This window comes from Myotis yumanensis, unplaced genomic scaffold (assembly GCF_028538775.1).
Source record: "Myotis yumanensis isolate MYYU_CA2020_CCGP unplaced genomic scaffold, mMyoYum1.0.hap1 SCAF_14, whole genome shotgun sequence".
Lineage (NCBI taxonomy): Eukaryota > Metazoa > Chordata > Mammalia > Chiroptera > Vespertilionidae > Myotis > Myotis yumanensis.
The window spans coordinates 30538075-30557379 of record NW_027223765.1 but is presented as its reverse complement, the minus strand read 5'-3'; the positions used below and the strand labels follow the sequence as shown (position 1 = coordinate 30557379).

The window sequence follows — 19305 nt, the reverse complement described above, 5'->3', positions numbered from 1 at the left end:
CCTATTAAAATGACTACAATGAAAACGAATGACAACACTAGATGCTAGAAAGGATGCAGAGAAACTGGGCTGCTCAGAATTGCTGGTGGGAACGTAAAATGGCACAACCACTCTGGAAAGGTTGGCAGTTCCTTGGAAAAGTAAATATGTAAAACAAAACTACCTTCGACCCAGCAATTGCACTCCTGGGCATTTATCCCAGAGAAATGAAAACTTACGTTCACACAGAAACCTGTACACAATGTTCATTACAGCTTCAGTTATAATGACTAAAAACTGAAAACAATCCAGATGTCCTCCAAGGGCTGAGTAGTTAAACTATGATTCTCCCATACCGTGGAACCTGACTCAGTAATAAAAAGAAGCTACACGTGACAACTTTGATGAGTCTCCAGGAAGTAATGCTGAGTGAAAAAGTCAGTCCTAAAGTTTCCATATTGTATGACTCCATCTATATAACATTCTTGCAAAGATCAAATTAAATAAATGAGAACAGATTAGTGGTTGCCAGGGGTTAGGGTTGGGGGTAGGAGGACAGGAGGGAAGTGGGCATGGTTATAAAAGGGCAACCTGAGGGTCTTTGTGGTAAGGGAACTGTTAGGTATGTCTATTGTGGTGTGAATACATGAAACCTCCAGATGGATGAATACACATACACACACACGCATACACACACACACACACACACACGCAAATGAGTGCATGTAAAACTGGTGAAATCTGAACAAGATTGGTAGATTATATGAATCTCAGTATCCTGGTTGTATGATCTTATATAATAAAAGGCTAATATGCAAATAGACTCAACTGCAGAACGACCGGTCACTATGACACGCACTGACCACCAGGGGGCAGACATTCAACGCAGGAGCTGCCTCCTAGTGGTCAGTGCGCTCCCACAGGGGGAGCACCGCTCAGCATTAAGGATGTCTGACTGCGAGGGCTCCTGGACTGCAAGAGGGTGCAGGCTGGGCTCAGGGACCGCCGCCCCTCACCGAGTGTACGAATTTCATGCACCAGGCCTCTAGTATAATAATGCAAGATGTTACCATTGGATCACAGAACCCTTTTTCTTTGTTGGGGCTGGTAGGTGCCCATTTACTATTACACAGAACAGCTACAGAAAAACTAATCTAAACAACACTTGAAATTAAAAGAAAAAGAAAAACTTTTAAGAAAAATGTTCCCACCTGGACTACTTTTTTAGTGCTTGGGGAGAATGGTTAGCTTTAAGGTAGTTTTCAACTCTAAATTATATCTTATATTGCAAATGGAAAGATCATCTATCATTTACATAATCAGAATTGACCATTGAATACATTAGACATGTAAATTTAAGGTATTGTTAGAAACAAACCACAAAAATGAAATTGCATTAAACTCCATAAAGTATTTACAACCTAAGAAACCCATATCCTTTTTTTTCTAAAAATATTTTTACTGAGAGATACTTGACTGAGATATATTCTTTTATTCCATTCTCATAAAATTGGTACTGTGGTCATTATAGAAAAGAGGTCTTGTTTACAGCCCAGTGCTCGATTAATAAAAGAACCTTGGATAATAGAAAGGAAGTGGTCCCTCCAGAGTTAGTGCTGACCCATGGTTCTCCACTGATGCATAAGAATTCCATTGCCCTGGGATGGCTGGGGGAAATTACAGTTCTTACGGCCTCACTGCCAAGAATTGTTAACGATGACATCAATGTGGACCTCACTCGGAGAGATACCAGGAAGTACTGACATTGAAACATTGTCCTCCTCTTTCTCATTTCTCCCAATGTCAATCTGAGGAAGAATTTCAGTTTCAGGCTCCCTGTTCCTGCAGCAGGGCCAGGAGCAGCCCTGGTGGTGGAAATGGGCTAGCGGGCTGGTCAGGTCTCTTCCCCAAATGCCATGTCTGTTAACCTCAAGGGCAAACACCACAAGCCCGCCCGCCCCCCCCCCCACCCCCCCCCGCCCCCAGATGAGCTTATAGAATTAGGAAAATGGCTTCCTGATTCCTACAGTGATCCCTTCCCGTTCCTGAGTCATCATTAGTCTTAACACGAATAATGCAAAAAGGCAGCTAAGCAGTTTAAATTTTATCCATAAAATTAAGCCTTGTGTTTCACCGCAGCATTTAACTCCATGACCTATTTTATTGAATCTCTTAGCAGATCTTGGACAGTTTCCTTGGGTGTAAATTACCATGAAGGAAAATTGAAAAAGTATCAAGAAATGGGCAAGGATATTAGTGCAGAATCAAGGAGTCATCAAGCTTCAGTTGTTCTGCAGATTTTAAAAAAAGAAAGAAAGTCTCTTTTCAATACAGTTAAAGTGGAAAGAATTGATTTGATTAACAAGATTTCACCTTTCTTAGGCCACCCGCTGCCTTCTGCATTGTAATGTGACTCAATTTAGATGCCCCCTCCTCCTCCAAAAAATCTGCTCCACCTGTTCAGAGCCTCTTTGGGGCTCCCCATGTACCTTTGCCTGCATTGACCACCTCATGGTGATTGTCTGTCTCTCCCAAGACTGAAACCCCCTTGAGGGCAGGGCTCCCACTTTATTTCAGAATTCACATGCTGGCGCACTGCCTGCCTTAAAACACATGCTAAGTAAATGAATGTGGTCCCCTCTTGCCTTAAGAAGAGCAATGGTGTTTGTGGTGAAAACAAGAGAGGCAGGGATATATTCAACTGATGTTTCTAGTGTGCCCTTCAACCAGGTGTTTGCCTGAACTGGTCTCTGTCTCCTATATTATTAGCTCATTTGAATCAAGTGAAGAGATTGTGGAACAGAGAGGTTAAGCAATTTGCCTCAAGTCACACAGCTCATAAGCAGCAGGGCTGATTCTCTCGCTCAGATGTGCCTCTGTCTGCTTGCCTTCACATTCCTGCCACTAAAAAGCCTATCTTGAGAGGACAACTGAAATGACAGATTGCCAGGGACTCCTTGTTCCTTATAGGAAATGAGGCTGCTTTGCATAGCTTCCACACAGAGAGGTTGCCCAAGGCAGTATTTCGAGCTGCTTTCCCATGACTCCTTCAGTGGACTTTATACCAAGCCAGAATTGTCTGATTACAACCTGCCCCCCACTGCCTTTCTTTCTTTGTGGAGTTCCTGCCAGATCTAAGGCCCCCAAAGAGAAGTTTCTGAGGAGCCAATACCTTCGCATTTTGGAGTTCCGGTGAGTTCTTTTTAAAACATACCAACTCTGCAAGGACATTCATTCTATTCAGCAGACAGAGAGACACAGCCAGAAATTAAATGATGGAAAACAGAGACACGCAAAAGAAAAACATTATAATACCCTGAAAGCACGTAGGACCCCAAGGCGCCAGCCACCCCATGGGAGGCTTTGTCAGTACTCAGGTAAACAGAAGGCACTCCCAGCTGACCAACACTAAGTACCTGAGACTCAGAGAAATGACTGTAGCAAACAGGGCAGTAGAGAGAGACAACAAAGCAGTCCTTTCTATCCAGATGAAGAAGGGAAGTTTAAACTCCAGGAAATATTGCTGCTTTGTTGTTTACTTGGCCAAGTTTTTAGGAAGTTGCACACAAAGAAAGCAGGACATTTGGAAGTGAAAGGCAGAGAACCTCACACTGACAAGCTCAGGCACTGAAAGATCTGGAGACCAGTGCTTGGTCGCACGCAGGAAGAGTTTGCTGGTTGAGAGAGCCTTGGCACAGAAAGAGGGAAATGAAGGGCAGACAGCTGCACACGCTGAGGGCACTGAAGAGGGAGAAGGATGGTTACACTTCCGGCAATGGCCACCACCGTCCCAGCTGTGGTTCCAGAGGGCCACCAGTCTACTTTGGGGTGATGGGAATACCTGGATGTATTCTTTTCCCTCCTCCGGATGTCTGTGATCCAGGCACACCGTGGCCTATGACACTGATGGGTGCTTCTGGCCAGCAGCGCACAGAGCAGAGCAATAAAGAGGCAGTCTCAAGTCCATTTGGGCCAAAAGAGCAAAGAGCAATCTGGCTGAAGAAACAAAACAAGAAAAAAAAAGAGAGAGAGAAACTTGTTAAATAAGTTTGAAATCTGATGAAGAAAATAAAAGGGTGCCAGAATGGCTGCAAAGCTTTAATAGCCTCAGCCAGGTCATGTTCTCCAGGCTTAGCTTGGAGGCCAAGTTTAGTCAAAATAACCTTTTTTTTAAAAAGCATGCAGATCCATTTAGTAACTGGGGTTCTGGTCTTTTTTTTTTCCCCAACCTGCTTATCATCACTCTGGCTCCTTTTCCTTGGACTGCTCCTGATAGTTCGTTCGTTCTTTCTTTCTTTCTTTCTTCCTTTATTTATTTATTTATTATTATTATTGTTATTTTGCATTTCAAGGCTTTGTTTTCCAGCCAGCACAACCACAGAAAGAAGAAAATGGACAGAAGGGTCCATGAAGTGGGTAAGGCCTGGCTGAGCCTGTGCCCACAGGGACACTGAGCTTTCTGAGCAAAAGCCCAGAACTTGTGGGACAGGGCAGGCAAGGCCAAGCATTACCCAACACTTTTCTCAGTTGTTTTGACAAGTGTAGCTTTGTTTGAAATATGTATGCCCGTTCTTAATAAAATGCTGATAAATGTGCCGAAGCATTCTCTGTGGAAATAATGAAGTCTTTACACTTTGAAATGCTATTAAGTCTTACTTCATGGTTTGTGAGGCTGCTAGCATTTTAAGCAGCAGTAACATTTTATTGCAGCCCAGTCTTGCAAGGGGAGATGGTCTCATTGTTCAGGTCAGCTCTAGAGGGGGCGGAATCTCTGTCACGCACCACAGTGACCTGGTGTGGGGCTCTGCATAGACAGAGGCGGAGATACCTAGTGGCACCCTTCTTAGACCTGGCTGACCTAGGGTTCTCAAAACCTCAGGGTCAGTCATCAGTACAGGGCAATAGAGAAAGTACAGGCAGACCTGGGTTTAAATCCCAACTCTGCCATTTTCTGGTGGTGTTTCCATGGGAAAGTCACATAACCTTTCTGAATCTCCATTCCTGTTCCAGTTATTATTACTGCATAACAACCACCCCAAACTTAGTGGTGTAAATTGACCGTTTTGTTACGCTCAGAGATTCAGTGGATCAGGAATTTGGACAGAGCACAGTGGGATGGCTTGTCTCTGCTCCAGGATGTTTGGGAACTCGGCTGGGAGCAGGAAGCATCTGGAGACTTCTTCACTCTGGCAGTTGATGCTGGGTATCAGATGGGGTGTTAACATTGACCGTAACATGTCCATGTGACTGCGCTGTGGGGTCTCTCAGCATAGGCTAGTTTGGGCTTTCACGGTCTGGTAGCCAGGCTCTGAGACCAAGTCTCCCCACATCACAAAGTGGAAGTACATGCATTTTTATGACACAGTCTCTGAAGTGACACAGTATCACTTTCTGCCACTGGGTAAAGCACTTAGCAGTGCCCACCCTGGTCCAAGGAGAGGGGCACACACTTCACCTCTTGGTGGAGGAGTGGCCAGGTTCTAGAGGAGCATGCAGGCTGGGAGGTAAATGTTCTGGCCATCTTTGGAAATGCAGTCTACCACAGCTCTCTCCTCTGCTGACTCACCAGGCTGGGGAGTGGAGGAAGGAACAATTGCTGAGCACCAGCTAAGTGCCACAGCTGTCCATATGTTATCTAATTCTCATTAGTTTAAAGTATAGTATTTAAATAATGCTGTGATCCAGGAGAATAGACGGGGTAGTGGCTACCTCATATATTCTCTCAGATGGCACAAGCGCAGGATGGCCAACAAGAAAGCAAGTCATTAAGTTTCTGTTTGTGTCACATCTGCTAATATCCCAATGGCCAAGGGAAGTCTCATGGCCAAGTACAAAGTCAAGGGGTGGGGACTCTGCCTCGTGAGGTCATGGCAGAGGTGTGGGTGTGTAATCTCATCATGGCAGACAGAGGATTAGGACCAATAGTTCAATCTACCATAGCCATTTTCTAGAACAAAGAAAATTGGATAAGGATATTGTGACATTATAGCTAGTGTTTAACAGTATAATCTTGGATGCAAAACACCCATATAAAATAGTAGGTTATGAAATTGCTAATGAAAGAATAATTCAGTATGACCAGGTAGCATTTATCCTAGGTATTCAAGGACAGTATACCATAAAGATATCTATTAATATATCGCATTACTAAGACAGTATAGTTTTATGAAACCTAAATCATCATCTCAATACACACTTAAAAGTCATTCAATAAAATCCCAACACCTGCTTGGGTGGTATTTTTTAAGCTCTTTTTAAATTAGAACTATAAGGATGCTTATCTGGCATGATAAATAGTGGCCTAACACTTCAGAAGCATTCCCACAGAAGCAAGGAAATGAAAAGGATGCCTACTCACCACTATTATTTTCCACGGCATCAGTCAAAAGTAAGAAATATGGTTATAGAAAGGATACTCTGTTTTTATTATTTTCAGGTGATGTTACCGTGTTCCTAAAAAAAAAAAAAAAAAAAAAAAGATCCAAGAGAAGAGTTTGAAAACCTATTAGAACTAATCAGTTCAGTAAGGTGGCCCAGATTCAAACTAAACAAACCAAAGTACAGAGTGATCACATCGTAAGGAATACAACTGTTGAATCACTGTGCTATATACCTGATCTAATATATTACTAGAGGCCCGATGCACAAAATTCTGGCAAGAGTAGGCCTTCCTTCCCCCAGCTGCTGGTACCGGCTTCCCTCTGGCACCCAGGACCCGGGCTTCCCTCCAGCCGCTGGCAGGTACCCAGGACCCGGGTTTCCCTTGCAGCCCCAGCTTCGCCCAGAAGAACATCTGGAAGGACATCCAGTCTAATTAGCATATCACGCTTTTATTATTATAGATATGTCAACTATAATTTTTAAAAGGTAGAGTTTTCTAAGTAACAGTTTTAATATAATGTGATGAAAAAATATCCTGTATAATAAAAGCCTGCTAAGTGTCCCACCACTTGTTTGACCCTTCGACCAGTCACTATGACGCGCACTGACCACAAGGGGGCAGATACTCCGGTAGGTTAGCTTGCTGTTGGGGCCTAGCCGATTGGAACTGAGTGAGACAGGCCGGACATGCCCTGGAGCCCTCCCGTGGTCCCTCTCCAGCCCCAATCATGCACTGGTGGAGTCCCTCAGTCTGGCCTGTGCCCTCTCGAAATCCAGGACCCCTCAGGGGATGTCAGAGAGCTGGTTTCGGCCCGATCGCCGCAGGCCAGGCCAAGGGACCCCACCAGTGCACAAATCTGTGCACCAGGCCTCTAGTGTATATATAATAAGAACTGAGAAAAAAAGATCCATTCACAAGAGAAACAGCCAAGGACACAAGTCCCCAGGGCTAACCTCAGCCAGAAACATGAAGGGCGCTGAGGGCAGCAGCTCTGTTCCTCTGCTTAGAGACCCGACTAAGTGGAAATATAACCAGCTCCTCACTGGCACCGTTGTTTATCGATTGGCTTTCCAGTGAAAATACCCCTGGCTATTTTTCTTTATTTAACTTGATCAAGTATCCCAAGATTCTCCTGGAAAACTAACCAGGTACTCATAAAGCTCTCTCAGACATTAAAATGTAATTTGTAATTTTTTTAAGTGATTAAATGAATGTGATTCTGACTCTAGACAGCATAATGAAACATAAAATCTCTCAAAAAAGAATATATGCTAAGGGAAAAACAAAGTCAGTGGGGGGGGCAGATTATTTAATAAAAGGAAATGGGACAGTCACTTAAGTATGTGAAGAAAAACATCTATTTGATTTCCTACCTCCTATATTTCAGTGAGTATAATATTTCTGATTATTTCTTTATAAAGCATCCCATTCTTGTTTCATGGATGGGGATGTCATCTCTTATCTCTCTGAGATTATTTGGAGATTTTTTGAAATGTCTTGTTGCTCTCTGCATTGCTTTTGTGTCCGAGTTCCTTTTCTCCTGGTGGTGGTTTTGGTCTCTGCCACTCGTGATCAGCACCTTTCTAAAATGTGTCTCTTCTTAGGCTCTCCACTCATATTTTCAGGTCAGGCTGCAAATGCTGGCTGGAGGCTCTGAGTGTTTGGGTGAAGCTGGTGGGGCTCATGGCCATAGGACCAGGTCCTAGGTCTAAGACCCCCAAGTGTGAGTATCTGTAGCTGTCTTCTCTTGGGTAGACCTATTTCCCAGAGAGACATCTCCAGTCTGTTATAGTGGGAGCCAAACTTAGTCCTCCTCTCAACTGTGTCTGTATCTGGGAGTCAAGAGTCTTTATGGCCCGGCCAATGTGGCTCAGTGGTTGAGTGTCGACCTATGAACCAGAAGGTCATGGTTCAATTCCTAGTCAGACACATGCCTGGATTGCAGGCTCCATCCCCAGTTTGGGGCATGCAGGGGCAACCAATCAATGATTCTCTCTCATCATTGATGTTTCTCTCCCTCTCCCTTCCTCTCTGAAATCAATAAAAAAAAAGAATCTTTCTGGTCCAACCTCAGCAGAAAGCAGACCTATGGCCTTCAGCCAGGATGGGAGAAAAAGGTAGGTGATTAGATCTAAGGGCTCCTTAGGCAAACTCTCGACTAGTTCCAGCCCTCGGGCGCCCCACCCAGAGAGGTTGCTGGCTCCTGCAGTTCCTGAGCTGCTCTGGGCTCTGCCTAGCAGGGCACCTTCCCTCTTACCACCTTCCCTGCCTGCAGACTCTGCTTGCTGTCACCATTATTCATCAGCTTTCTAGCTTCCAAAATTTTGTTCACCTTTCCATCCATTGTTGTCTCCTTTCTCACTCACTTTGCCCTTGTGATTTCATACTTCTTTTATTCCTTTATTCCTTTATTGTATTAGATTTTCCACAGGGGGTGGAGATAAACAAGGAGCTCTGTCCACCTTATTAAACTCACAGCCATGTATTACTATGGTAACCTCAAGGTAAGGACAGTATAACTTCATACTAAGCAATGTTCTGGGCATGTTACCATAATGAAGACAATTACGAGCCCTTAGGGAGCCATCAGTCTCATGGGAAAGACAAAGGCAAACAGATCATTATCATACAAGCGCCGTAATGGAGGTGTGTCTGGGTAGCAGTGGGGTCACCCGAGAAGTACCTGCATCTAACAATTGGAAGAGGGGGGATCACAAAAGAGGAAAAACTGGGATTGTGGAAGAGGAAAAAGGCTTGAACTCATGACCATTCAAAGGGCAAGGAGGAGTTTTAGCCCAAACTGTTATTTTTATTGACTCTCCTCCCCTGAGTGCTGTATCACAGCAGTGATTTCTCAGCATACGACCTGCCCTGTCAAGACGAGCTAAACCATCACAGGTGGCACCTGAGTATCCAAGTGCCTAGCAGAACCACCTGGGAGGGACCCTGGTGCCTCACACCCTGTTTTCTTCAGTAAAACAAAGACAAATGTGAAGGTTAAATGTATGTAAATTGCCCAAGAGAGTTAGCACCTAGCAGAATCTAGTTCTCTTCTAAAAGGGAAAGAGAAAGAACTTAACCAGTTCCATGTATAACATGGGACTCAGATGTGTAGAAATATAACTTTCTTTGCTTTCTACAACACTCAACTTGCTCTTAAGCCACCATTTCCATGAATAGTAAGAAAAAAAAAATGCTACTTCAAGATAACTATTTTCAGATATTAGGCTTACTCTTACAGGTCAGTGTTTAATCAAGTTAATCTCTTCCTGCCTACTTCCCCAAGATTGAGTTAAGCTTCATAGGAGCATATCATCCTGGCAAAAGGGGCATCTGGCCCTGAATGCCCTCTAGCCAAGGGGGCTGCCCTCAACCTCGCCACTGGCTTCTGTCCTCTGTGCCTCCACAATGGAAGCCTCCTCAGCGTCCCGTGGCTCAGCACTAACTACCGCTGCTGCCTGGGCCCTCCCTGGTACTCCCAACACCATGGTTCCTGCCTTTTGCTGCACACTCGGTGCCCTGTACCCTATCTCCCCGCAAGTAACCCTGCTGACTCTCCTCAGCCTCCTTCACTACTCCTCTCAAGAAGCCTGGGGAGTTTTTATGGATCTCTGCCATGCCCTGCTGCAGCTGAGAGGGACTTGGAGGGCAGAGGAGGGGGCGTTTTCTGAAGCCCTCTCTGCCCATGCGTGCCACACCACCATTGCTGCTGTGTTGGCGCTGTATTGGCACAGGGCAGTGCAAGATGGTCTCCTCCAATTCCAAGTGGGAAGCAAAATACAAGCCACCAGATCTGCAGTTCCCAACCTAATTGGGCCTCTTAACCAGGCCCTCCCCCACCCACCATGCACCAGGTTTTGTCTCTGAAGGATAAGAGGGTGTAAGGAGCAGGCCTCCACTTGTGTCTAAACTCTGTCACCACAAGCTTTTCTACTAGGCTCTTCTCTATGCCTGCAGCTCACTCCCCCATCCTCAGCCCAGAAAGGGCCTTTCTTTTCCATTTTCATAGTCTCTCCTTCTTTTACTACTTTAGTAAAACTGTGTGCTCTGACTCCCTGGGCTCTGGTTCTTGTTTTTTGTTCGTTTTGTTTTTTTTGTTTGTTTTTTTAAGGGTAACTTTTGGAACTTAAATATTTCTCTCTCAACAAAGTCTGACTCTTACAAATGAAAACTTTAGCCTTCACAAGTGTTCCTCTGAACATGAGTTTTAGCAGCCAGTGCTGGAATTCAGAAGCTGGATGTCCCCTTTCTATTCTCCCCTGGTTCTGCCATCCCCCTGGAGCAGTGAATGCTGCAGCCTCTTTTTTTTTTTTTTTATTCTTTTAAAAAATATATTATATAAGTATTACAAAGGGTATTACATATGTGTCCTTCCCCCACCTCCCGCCCTTGACAATCCCCTGCCCTCCCTTACCCCCCAGTGTCTTATGTCCATTAGTTATGCTTATATGCATGCATACAAGTCCTTCGGTTGATCTCTTACTCCCCTCCCTTCTGCCCCCCAACCCTCTCTGGCCTTCCCGCTGCAGTTTGACAATCAGTTTGAGGCAGCTCTGCCTCTGTATCTATTATTGTTCAAAAGTTTGTAATGGTCTTTATTATCCATGAGTGAGTGAGATCATGTGGTATTTTTCCTTCATTGGCTGGCTTATTTCACTTAGCATAATGCTCTCCAGTTCCATCCATGCTGTTGCAAATGGTAAGAGTTCCTTCTTTTTTACAGCAGCATAGTATTCCATCGTGTAGATGTACCACAGTTTTCTAATCCATTCATCTACTGATGGGCACTTAGGCTGTTTCCAGATCTTAGCTATGGTGAATTGTGCTGCTTTGAACATATGGGTGCACATATCCTTTCTGATTGGTGTTTCTGGTTTCTTGGGATATATTCCTAGAAGTGGGATCACAGGGTCAAATTGCTGCAGCCTCTTGAAGGAGGGCCCTAGGCAACCAGGTTACCAGGGCTGGGAAAATGCCTCAAAGAACCTCCAGCTTCCAGGGGCAGGCTGCACTTTGGATCATCTCCCACTAAAACAACAATAAATGGTGGATAGAACATTTGCAAACCTCACTTTTAAAGCTGAAAAGTGCGGATGTCTTTGACCAGCTGAGAGAAAAACACCTGTAGCCATGGAGATCAGTAGGTTACTAGAACTCCAGAACCACTGGTGTCTTACAGACACTTCCCACAGGTGCCCTACTGCTCACTTAGCATTGATTCAGTGGCCATTGAGGCCAAGAGGGAAACTGTTCAAAGGCTGGAGCCTGCCAAGCTGGGGAGCCTTATGGGTGACTTCCCACACATTAAGCTGGACCCCTAAGGAGCCAGGGTGAACTGCATCTTAACCCACCTCCTTTCCCCAACCCTAGAGGACTTAACAGAAGCCTTGTTGCCTCGGTACTAAGGCAAGTAGAAAAGAAAACAAAAGGATAAAACATTGCCAGAAATAAATGGTCACACATCAGCCTTTGCTCAGATTTGCAACTTTTTGCCTGGTTTGGCCAAAGAAGCTCAAACCAAGAGCTTGATTTAAGGTCATCTGTGACTTATACTCCAGGTGCCTGTCAAAAGCAAACATGAAGCCTTTTTGGAAGAAAATATATGTATCTTGGGCCTGGGGAGCCTCTACAAGTAACTAGTTAGAGACATTGACCAGCAAGCAGTCAAAAATAGGCACAAATGAAACAATATAAATAAAAATGAAACAATATAAATAAGAAACAACAGGCCACAAAAACATCCTGTACAGACTTTGAAATTGGCATTGGTCATGTACAGATTTTAAAAGTTATGCTTTCACCCTGGCCGGGTGGCTCAGTTGGAACATCGTCTGTGGCAACAAAGGGTCATGGGTTTGATTTCTGGTCAAGGTACATGCCCAGGTTTCAGGTTCCATCCCCAGGTGGGGAGCATATAGGAGGCAACTGATCAATGTTTCTCACATTGATATTTCTCCTTCTTTTTCTCCTTTCCTCTCTCTCTAAAATCAATAAAAACAGCCTGGCTGGCATGGCTCAGGGTTGAGTGTTGACCTATGAACCAGGAGGTCACAGTTTGATTCCCGGCCAGGGCACATGCCTGGGTTGTGGGTTCGATCCCCAGTGTGGGGCGTGCAGAAGGCAGCCAATCAATGATTCCCTCTCATCATTGATGTTTCTTCCTCTCCCTCTCCTTTTCTCTCTAAAATAAATAAAAAGGTTTTTTCATTTAAATGTGATCGGTGTATAAAACAATAATATGGTCTATTAAGGTTAGGGGGATAAATAGACTTAAAATATCTACAACAATAACATGTAAGGAGATATTAAATGGAGTTACAGACTTCTGAAGTCCTTGTGTTGTTGAGTAAGAGGGTAAAGGTCTTAATTTACTTTGGATATAAGACTGCATATGTAAGTTTTAGTCTGAGAGGAAAAAAATGAAATGAAGTCCAAAGACAGGCAGAAAAGGAAAAAAAACATAAAGCTTGTGACAAAAAAAAAAAAACTTGACATAAAAGATGGTAGCTTGAAACTTAAATATGTCAACATTTACATTAAATATTGGTAAATTTAATGTTCCAGTAACAAATCAGTAATTGTCAAACTTGACCAAAATATTTTTAAATTCAGCTATTTACAAAAGACATGTTTGAAACATAAGCATCGGTAGGTTGAAAGAGAAAGGTTATTAAAAAATACCATCTTACCTAATAATAGACAAGCATGTAAATTGACCATCCCTCCGCTACGCTCACCAGCCAATCAGGGGAGTATGCAAATTAACCCAACAAAGATGGCGGCTAATTTGCATAAGTAGGCGCGAAGTGGCAGAGTGAAGACTGAAAGCTCGGGCCAGAGCAGCAAAGACTGAAGGCTCCGGCTGGAGGAGCGAAGGCCTGGGTCCCGGGTGCCGGAGGAAAACCAGTGCCGGCAGCCAGGGGAAGGGAAGGCCTATTGCACGCATCTCTTCATGCAACGGGCCTCTAGTGCATATATAAAGCTGTTGAGGCTACATTAATATCAGACATAACGACTTTAAGTCAAGAAGTATTGTTAGAGTTAAAGATGCTCAATTCACATAAAGGTGTGTAAGAGTAATAAATACATAGGCAGTAACATATCCTTAAAATAAGAATATGCCTAAGGGAGCTGGCCACTCAGGAGAGAATGCCAGGATGAGGCACGGAGATTTTGAGCACCTGCCTGAATTCAGGCAGGTGGCGAGCAACACCACTGTTCTACTTTGCCTAGGAACGTACCAGGTGATCGGGGGTATCATCTCTCCTGTCAGTGACAACTACAGGAAAAAAGACCTTGCAGCTGCCCACCACCGAGTGGCCATGGTCCGGCTGGCCCTGCAGACGTCCGACTGGATCCGGGTGGACCCCTGGGAGAGTGAGCAGGCGCAGTGGACGGAGACGGTGAAGGTGCTGAGGTAACAGTGGGCATGCTTTCCTGAGATAACCCGGGGCCATGGGACATGTCTGCAGGGCCCGGGGGGTGAAAAGTAGGGATGGAGTGTTGAGTGGGGCTTCAGCCAGGCCTTCACAGCCAAAATCCAAGAAGTGCTTCACCCTAGAGCAGTGGTTCTCAACCTGTGGCCCTTTAAATACAGTTCCTCATGTTGTGACCCAACCATAAAATTATTTTCGTTGCTACTTCATAACTGTAATGTTGCTACTGTTATGAATCATAATGTAAATATCTGATATGCAGGATGGTCTTAGGTGACTCCTGTGAAAGGGTCGTTCGACCACCAAAGGGGTCGCGACCCACAAGTTGAGAACCGCTGCCCTAGAGGGAGAGAGAGACCAACAGGCCCAGGATCTCAGAGAGGTCCTGAATGAGAAAAATCACAAACCACTGCCCTTTGGGATGGGCTTTCTGGAAACTCCCAGTCTTGTTTCAGCAGGTTGTATGTACCATCATGCTCCAGTGCCACCACTGCGTAGCTTTAGGCTCAGTGACTTTAGGCACGTGACCTAACTTCTCTGAGACACATTTCTCATTTGCAAAATGGGGACAATAAATCCTAATTAGGATTTTAAAGATGGAAATAACTTTTCTGACCCAGAACCACATAAGAATATTCAGTAAGTGGGACCTTTCATTATTGTCAGCATTGAGTAGGTTGAAAACTGTGGGTACATAATAGCTATCTTTTCTAATTATACAAGTCCTGGGTTCTATAAATCCAGACTTTAGAATGGGGGGGGGGGCGGGGGGGGGCGGGGTGAGAGGGCCTATGAATCTAGAACTAGTTACATGACTTTTTTTTTCCTTTGGAGTTGCTGTTAGTATTCAGGGTAAGTAATTTGTTGTGTAAAAGCCCTGGCAAGCCCTGCACGTTAGGATGATGGGTTAGGCTTATGTCTGGGAAACGTCACTGAGAGTTTGCTAGAGAAGCAGGAAGCTTTTCATTTTTTACTTATTTTCAAAGTCACTTGGGAGAAAAAGTTGGAGTAAACATTTAGCTACATACCCTGGTGCTTATTATTTACCTTCTAGGGGGGAAGGAACCAGCTAAAGCATTCAGCAGTTCCAGTGCTGCTTCAGAACCTGCTGCCAAGTTAAAAGGAGAGCAAATATGAAATAATTTTTAGGACATGTGCGCTCTCTTTTTTTAACAGAAGGAATGAATTTCCGCCTAGATCATCATTCAGAATTAGCCCTATAGTCAGCTCTCATTCATCTAGGATAACAAGGAAATGGAAACAAAACAATAGACAACCCAACAGATCATTTAGCTTGAGACGTAAGCAGAAACAGATAGATGCTGTGGAGTGTGGCCTAGGGCCCAGCTTTTGGAGCCCAGTTTACTAGCTAAGTGACTTGATGGAAGTGAGTCAGCCTCTCTGAGCCTCAGTTGCTCACCTAATAATATGGGGGTGACACCACCTACCTCACTGGGGTACAGTGTGAAGTAAATGAGATAGTATAGGAAGAAACATTAGTTTCTGGTAGATGCTTAATGTTTGCTACCTTCCCTGCATCCCTAACACTGGCCTGTAATTTATCCTCAAAACAGAGAAGCCATTCTTGGATAAATAGGAACTGACCACAATACTACATCATATTACTAGTGCTTCTGCTGAAAAATGCAGGTGTTTGCTAAATTTTACCAAACACATTTTTTTAAGGACCTTGACTGCACATTGAATCACCTAGGAGCTTTCGAAAGTATCAGTGCCTGAGTCTTACCCCAGGATTTTTAAGAGTTCCCTGGTGATCTTAACCTGTGGCCAGATTTTTCAGGCTTTTCATTAATATAGAGATCTGTCCAAATCAGTGGTCTCAACCCTGCTGTAGGAATCACCTGGGAAGCTTTTTTAAAAAAATTCTAAACACCCCCCGCACCGCCCCCCCCCCCCCCCCCCCCCCCACACACACACACACACGATTATGATACGTCTGGGTTGGGGTATAGGCACGGGTAATTTTTTTTAAAATATATTTTTTATTGATTTTTTTACAGAGAGGAAGGGAGAGGGATAGAGAGTTAGAAACATCGATAAGAGAGAAACATCGATCAGCTGCCTCCTGCACACCCCCTAATGGGGATGTGCCCGCAACCAAGGTACATGCCCTTGACCGGAATCGAAACTGGGACCCTTGAGTCCACAGGCTGACGCTCTATCCACTGAGCCAAACCGGTTAGGGCAGACGGGTAATTTTTAAAAGCTACCCAAATGATTTATTTTGTGCAGTCAAGGTTGAGAAGTCCCTGATACAGATAGTCAACACCATTTTATTAGGTAGCTGATTATCAGATATGTTTTCAATATTTGGAGTGAGCTTCATCTCCGCGTTGATTCATTGCATTAGAAAATTTGTTTGATTACTAATGTTTATCTAAAACTACCAGAAGCTCATTTTTTTTAAGGTTGAAAATCTGGTTAATTGTAAATTTAGGTGATTTCTAGAAGGCATGATAAATCTACCCCATCCTTTGCTCCATTTAATATCTTCCTGATAGAGTCAACAGTGTATTTCCATCATAGTAACAGTGACAAATATCACTGTGAAGTAAACTCACTGTAGGGCTTATTGAGGATTCTTTTTCTCCTTATCAGGTTGCTTATTTTTAAGTCTAGGCCAGCTTTCATGTTTTTAGGGCATCTGATAACTTATATCTCACTCACCTTTTCCCCATGTTGTGGGAGGAGAACCCTGGTCACGTGACTTGATGTGGTCCATCATCATCTCATGTACCCCTTCGCAAACATGATCTTTTGTTGTCCTCACTTTACAGATGAAAAAACTGAGGTTTAGAGAAGCTAACTTTATCATAGTCACACAACAAGGAGGCAAATGATGGAGCCCCAGTCTGTTGGACTCTGAAGCCAGGCTCATGGCCATCTTCAAAACCAGGGATCTGCAGGTGGGAATACCATGTGGCTGACTTTGCTCCTGCCACAGTGACCCTTAGATCAGGTGTCCCCAGAGACTATTGGGGCTTCTTAGGACATAGAGAATGTGCTCCTAGGGTCAGTCCTCAGGCTTAGGGCGAGGCACACCAGGGTACCACTCAGGCAGGCAACAAGAGGAAGTGATGGCCACTTCCCACAGAGGCAGAGTGGAGATCTCTGAGGAAGAGGCATTCACACTGTAAGTAATCATTTGCACACCAGAGTCTAGAGATCTAGCTAATACTCAAAATAGGTTAACTTGAACTAGAAGCTTCAAGGTAAGTAAACTAAATGACAATCAGTACTTTTATTGATCACCTACTGTGTGTACTAGGTGCTTGCATGTATATAACATTTAATCAGCTCAGCAACTCTGAGAACTAGGTGGGTTTAGCCCCATTTTACCAATAACGAAATGGAGGTTCTGAAAGGGTCAGGGACATACTCAAAGTCCTGCAGTAAGCAAGCGGAAGTGAGACCCAAACCTACTTCAATCTGATGTGAGATTTCAGACTAAGCCAGGAGTGAAACTGTAGAGATGAAGCTTACTAAAACCAAAGCAGAAAGGCAATATGGGAGCACAGCTAGGACTTAAGAAAATTTAGCTGAGTCTCTGAGATTATCAGGAAGGACTTTGGACCAGAATTAAATGTATTCTTTATCCACTCCTTCCATCATTCCTGAATTTAGCTGACTCTGGGTGAGCAATTCCTGAGTACTAAGCTATAAGGATGAATTAGATGCGCTCCCTGTTCACAATCTTATGGGGAAGATAGGCTGACAACAATAATAATAACACCTAACATTTATTGGGCACTTGCTGTGTATGGGCCGGTGCTAAGCTCTTCAGTTAATCCTCTCAGCAGCTCTCTGGGATGGGGCTGTCATTATACCCCATCCTACAGATGAGGAAACTGGAGGCAGATCGCATAAGAAACCCAGCAAGATTGCACAGCTACAAGCTGGAGCCAGAGTTCCAGCCCAGGCAGTCTAATGCTAGAACTTCATCTTTACACTGAGCCCACCCCCAGTAATCATCAGCATTGAGCCTCTTCCCCAGCACTTCGTGTTCTTGGGATACTCAGCGGAGATGAGGCCAGCATGAACTTTCATGACCAATTAACAGACAAGATCAGTGAGGCTCCAAGGGTGTTAGTTACCCTTCCAGGATCAGACATGTAGGAGAACCTAACCTTGAACCCACCTGCCCTGGCTGCAAAGCATATGCTTTTACCACCAGGCACTGCTCCCTCTCAAATACAGCTCTAGTTAATGCATAGTACAGTAGGTAGGAGATGGAAGATCAAATTGATATGACATAGTGATTACCTGTGTCTGATTTTTTTTTTAAAAAAAAAAAAGAACTCTCTTGATTTGCAGAAGACAGAATGCTAAAAGAGCCACACATGCCAAATTGGTGAGGCTAACCATATTTGAAATGCTAACGTGTAACGAGATTTGCTCTGTGTGCACACTGTTCAGTGCACTTTGCATGTACAGCTCTTTTAATGGCCATAACCACCCGTTGGAGGCAGGCACTGTCATTATTCCTCATCACGCAGATGCTGAACCTTCACACAGAGACCTGAAACCCTCGCTCAGGGATTCACAGCAGGCCTGGTGGGGAACTGGGATCCAACCCAAGCAGCCTGGCTTGGAGCCAGACTCTTAGCCATCACTCTCTCTAGTTCTAAGGAAGTAACTTACGATAAGAGTGAGCATCTTTTTTGGGATTGAGCTGTGGGCCAGTGCCTTCTGCTCATTTACCTTCACAAAAGTCTAAACCAGTGATGGCGAACCTTTTGAGCTCAGCGTGTCAGCATTTTGAAAAACCCTAACTTAACTCTGGTGCCGTGTCACATATACAAATTTTTTGATATTTGCAACCATAGTAAAACAAAGACTTATATTTTTGATATTTATTTTATATATTTAAATGTAATTTAACAAAGAAAAATCAACCAAAAAAATGAGTTCACGTGTCATAGGTTCGCCATCACTGGTCTAAAAAGTGGGTTTTTAGACCCACTTTACAAATGAAAATTTGTGTTTTTAGACCCGCTTTACAAATGAAAATTTGTGTTTTGAACTCAGATCTGTCTGATTCTAATAGCCATGTCCTTAACCCCTACTCATTCTTTTTAAAAAGTGAGATATTGAAAGAAAATGTGAAAAGAGTAGGAATATGCTAATTTCCTCCCCTTTCATGCTGGGCTCACAGAAGGTCACAAACTGTCTTGAATAGGCCTCTCTGGACGACCCTACAGTGTCTGCTTTCTGTCTAGCACCTGGCACAGGGCCTGGCACATAGTAGGTCCTCAGCAAATAATTGTGGAATGTGCTACCTAAAATGGACAGAAGCAGGCTGAGACTTAACATCTGGAGCCCCTGGGTGGCTTTGGGGGACAGTAGGCCGCATAGACACACCCTGAGCCTTATGTTTACAACACAGGCATCATCACAGCGAACTACTCAGATATCTGCCCCAGGAGGAAGGTCGGGGCCAAGGCAGAGCTGTCTCCCCAGCACCCGCAGGTGGGTACTGACCCCCTC

At 44.2% G+C, this 19305-nt stretch overlaps 1 protein-coding gene across 1 annotated transcript in view; it reads left to right on the top strand.

Annotated features, from left to right (window-relative positions):
* The window catches only part of LOC139022394 (uncharacterized), a 119680-nt gene that overhangs the window by 52733 nt on the left and 47642 nt on the right, over nt 1–19305 (top strand). The window contains 2 exon segments of the mRNA XM_070433506.1: nt 13595–13778; nt 19205–19287. Coding sequence (XP_070289607.1) covers nt 13595–13778; nt 19205–19287 — 267 coding nt within the window.